At 51.5% G+C, this 4227-nt stretch overlaps 1 protein-coding gene across 1 annotated transcript; it reads left to right on the top strand.

Moving 5' to 3' along the window:
* The first annotated feature begins 1665 nt into the window (after positions 1 to 1665).
* sox11b (SRY-box transcription factor 11b) lies at positions 1666 to 2934 on the top strand. The gene has a single exon (XM_070848976.1). The coding sequence runs from the start codon at positions 1756 to 1758 to the stop codon at positions 2932 to 2934; it is 1179 nt and encodes a 392-aa protein (XP_070705077.1). The 5' UTR covers positions 1666 to 1755.
* Positions 2935 to 4227: the final 1293 nt, after the last annotated feature.

The following is a 4227-nucleotide window of genomic DNA, read 5'->3' as shown; positions in this document are numbered from 1 at the left end:
CTTCAAATTAAACTCCAGAATGTGTCGTTCAAAGTTTTCTGATGGAACTGAAGTCTGAGGAGGTGATTGATATTTGTTTGTTCATCATGAGGTATGAGGTTCTGTGGACCTCCACAGTAACTGAGTACTTTTACTCAAAGACTGTTAGTACTACTTTGAATTTAACTTTACATGAAGCTGAAAGTGCTAAGTACAATTTTAAACGCAGGATTTTTACTTTTCTTGGTACTCTCACTGCAGTAAAGAGCGCGGGTCCTTGCTGGGCCCATACTGATTCTTTTTAAAATGACCGAAACATCATGTAGAGGAACAGAAACAGGTTGTGGGTTTGTTTTCCCGCCCTCAGCCGCCCCGATTACTTCTATATTTAGATAAATGCCTCTCCTGGAGGACGATAGATAAAATAGGACAACAACACCAATAAACGAGCAATTGGTTGAAATGTGAAACAAGTAATCAGCAATAAAAACAGCAGAGTATAAAGAGTCACTTTAAAACACAAGGACACACCAGTGTAATGTTAGGCTTTATTATTCTTTATTATTCATTATATTATGTTCCAGAGGTCTGTTTTTTATGAGGACAGGTCATGAGTTTAGGAATTGTTCCTGTAATATGAAGAACAGTCATGATATCGCTCTCTTCAAAGCCACCAGACTCCATTGCCAAAATCATCATTTTAGCTCACAGGACACAGGAGCTGCCGGACGACTGCTGCCTCCGTCCGTTAGTGTGTTTGTGTTACTGTGTGTTTCACAGATGTTGCGTTGGGTCTGAACTAATTCTTTAAAACACCAAACTCAGACAAAAACACAAACAAACAAACTAATGGAGGCAGCACTAGACAAGCGGCTCCCAATTAAAATGAGTGTTTTTGTCAATGAGGTTTGGTGGTTTCGACCCAAGCGATAAAACGGCTGTTCTCTCTCTGAATCTGTGCTCGTTCAGACCCGCAGGAGGTTTGGAAGAAACCTGGCTGACCCACATCAGGACTTCCAGGACCTCAGCCCGGAGACTTCGAGACTCCCCTGAACAACCCCTGAAACCTCCTTGAAGACTCCCGGAGGACTTTAGCAGCGCTCTCCGAAGAACACCTGGAACCTGGTCAAGGACCCGGGGCCCTCTTCAAGGACTCCTGGACTCAAGGACACTCACGGGCTCCTCAAGGACCATTGCGGGGATCCTTGAGGGACCTGAAGACCATTGAAAAGCCTTAGAAACACGTGAACCTGGAATCTGCTACCAGATGGCTGAAACCTCTGGAGCTGAAGTGAATATTAACTATATTTCTACAAGGAGGGAGAGTGTTTACTTTGAAAAATATCGATCCTGTGATTTAAAGCCACTAAACACCGATAAGACCCCGTTAAATATCGATCCTGTGATCGGAGGTGAGCTATCGGTTGGAATTGAATGGACATAACGGCCGGACTGTGGGCGAGCACGCTGGGAGAGTGGGCGAGCTGTGATTGGTTGAGGGCAGGACGGAGGCGGGAAAGATTTGGAGAAAAGCAGCTGTGATTGGCTAAGAGCGCTGCGGAGGCGGGAAGGTTTTGAGGAAGAAGAGCGGTGATTGGTCGAGGGCGGTAACGGCGCCCGCTTGATCAGCCGGTTAATAAGACGCCGGTTTGGAAGTTGAATCAGAGCGAGATGCTGTCGGGCTGCGGAGGCGGAAACACTCGAGCCCGGTAAGACAGAGGTGAAAGCACCCGGTGGGTCGATCCGGTCCGCCAGTCCGAAGCGTTAAACCGGACCATGGTTCAGCACACGGAGCACGGCGGGGCGGGGGTTAACAGCGGGACCCGCGAGCCCACCGACCCGGAGGAGAGCGAGCTGCGGGCGGCCTCGGCGTGCAGCCCCGTGCCGGTGAAGCCGGACTGGTGTAAGACCGCCTCGGGCCACATCAAGAGACCCATGAACGCCTTCATGGTGTGGTCCAAGATCGAGAGGCGGAAAATCATGGAGCAGTCTCCGGACATGCACAACGCGGAGATCTCCAAGCGGCTCGGGAAGCGGTGGAAGATGTTAAAAGACACCGAGAAGATCCCGTTCATCCGGGAGGCGGAGCGGCTCCGGCTCAAGCACATGGCCGACTACCCGGACTACAAGTACCGGCCCAAGAAGAAGCCCAAGACGGACGGCTGTGCGCTCCCCGCGGGGAAGCCTGCCGCTCAGTCCCCGGAGAAGCCCGGAGGAGTCCGGCCCGGGAACAAGAGCCACGCCGCCGCCAAGAAATTCTCCAAGTTGAAGCCCAGCAAGCCGGTGGTCGGTCCGGGCCGAGCGGCCAGCCACGTCCCGCAGCACCAGCACCAGGACCCCCGGTACCGGTACGTGCTGGCCACCAGCTTCAAAACCAACAAGCTCGTTAAAAGGGATTTTACCGACACCGAGGAGGACGATGATGATGATGATGAAGAGGAAGAGGAGGAGGAGGAGGAGGAGGAGGAGAATGACTCCGAGGAGGACCGGGAGTTTAAAGCGGACGAGGAGGACGAGCCTTCCCGGTTCAGCCTCGCCCAGATGCCGGCCGACCCGGAGGGACCCGGTCGGCGCTTCTACAGCTTCAAGAACATCACCCGGCAGGGCACCGGCACCCCCGCGTACCCGCCCTCCCTCTCCCCGGCGTCCTCGTCCCGCTCCGGCTCCACCTCCTCCTGCTGCGGGGAGGACCTGGACGACCTCCCCGCGGAGGGGACCGACTTCACCCTGAGCCTCCTGGCCGGCTTCCACGCCTCCTCCGAGCCGTGGAACTCGTCGTCCGGCTCGGTGCCCGGCAGCCTGAGCCTGTCCCTGGTGGATAAAGACCTGGACTGCGGCAGTGAGGGCAGCGGCTCCCACTTCGACTTCCCGGACTACTGCACCCCGGAGCTCAGCGAGATGATCGCCGGGAACTGGCTGGAGGCCAACTTCTCAGACCTGGTCTTCACTTACTGATCCCACGGGGGTCACGGAACCACATCCTGGGGGGTCTGGAGCTCCGGGCCTGCTGTGGGGGGGCCGGACTGGACCTCCGCTGCGGAGCGTGTGCAAGAAAAAAAAAAAAAAAGCACCTCATGGGGGGGGGGGGTCACTTTGTTTTCTGTGGCTTCCGGTCTGAACCAGGACCCGGACTGTGCACCTGGTCCAGACCTCAGGATGTTTCCCTGCCAGCACCAGGACACTTCAGGACTCTTTTATGTGACTCCTCACCTTGATCCTCCTCTTATTTCCTGTCCTGGGGGGTCGGCCCCCAGGAAGCCTTTTTGATACTCAGAACCAAACAAACCTCATCTCTTTTTTTAAGTCCAGAGAAGTCACAACTATTTTCAGGCCTATTTTTGTAGTGGGGGGGCGTCGGGTGTTTTCAGGCACTTCTTCTTCCAGAAACTGTGATGCTTGTGTTAGTGAGCGTCCGGCCTCGCTGTGGTTTTACAGACTAGTCACACCCTTATTGTTTGAAGGGAGGAGTGGAACCAGAACCAGAACCAGGGTTCTTGTATATGTTGTGTAAGATAGTTAAAGTTTAGGATTTATGTATATTGGTGTGAATGAGTCCCTGATAGCAGCAGAGGAACTGGATTTTCTGTTTTTTCTATCATCAGTGGCACATATTTGTTTTTTGCTCATTATTTTTGTGCAATATCAAAGAAAAGAGGAAAAAATAAAATTAAAGGACCATCCCGAGTTTTTTTTTGTAGCAGAGGGTTACCTTGTCCTTCATGAAGTCTGTACGGGACCGAATAAATCAGCTGGAACTGAGTCAGGTTTGGTTATTGATCCGTGACGACACACCATTTGATTATTGGCTGTCATGTGGCGTCTTAAAGGGCCAGACTTCCTTTTCACATTTTCATTAAATATCTGTTTGACGGTTAAAACTTTTTTCGACTTAGCCCAGTTCAGAAGCCGTTCCAGAGCTTTCAGTCATGACGTATAAATTACCTCTGCAGGTGAAAGTGTGGAAATGCAGACCTGCAAAATTAAAGAAAAGTTTTTTCTGCACACTTTTCATCCTCGTTTGCACAATAGTTGATCCAAATGTAGGCCACCAAACTCCACTGACAAAAACTGTCATTTTGCTGTCAGTTGTTGGTTTGCTGCTTCCTCGATCACTTTGTTTGTATTATTGTCTGACTTGGCTGTTTTAAAGGGTTAGTCCAACACAATATCTGTGTAACACACAACAACACACACACACACACTGACTGATGGAGGCAGCAGCAGAGCAGCAGCTCCTGTGTCCTGTTC

The sequence above is a fragment of the Pempheris klunzingeri genome, chromosome 18 (assembly GCF_042242105.1).
Source record: "Pempheris klunzingeri isolate RE-2024b chromosome 18, fPemKlu1.hap1, whole genome shotgun sequence".
NCBI lineage: Eukaryota > Metazoa > Chordata > Actinopteri > Acropomatiformes > Pempheridae > Pempheris > Pempheris klunzingeri.
This window is presented reverse-complemented; position numbering and strand designations above follow the sequence as displayed.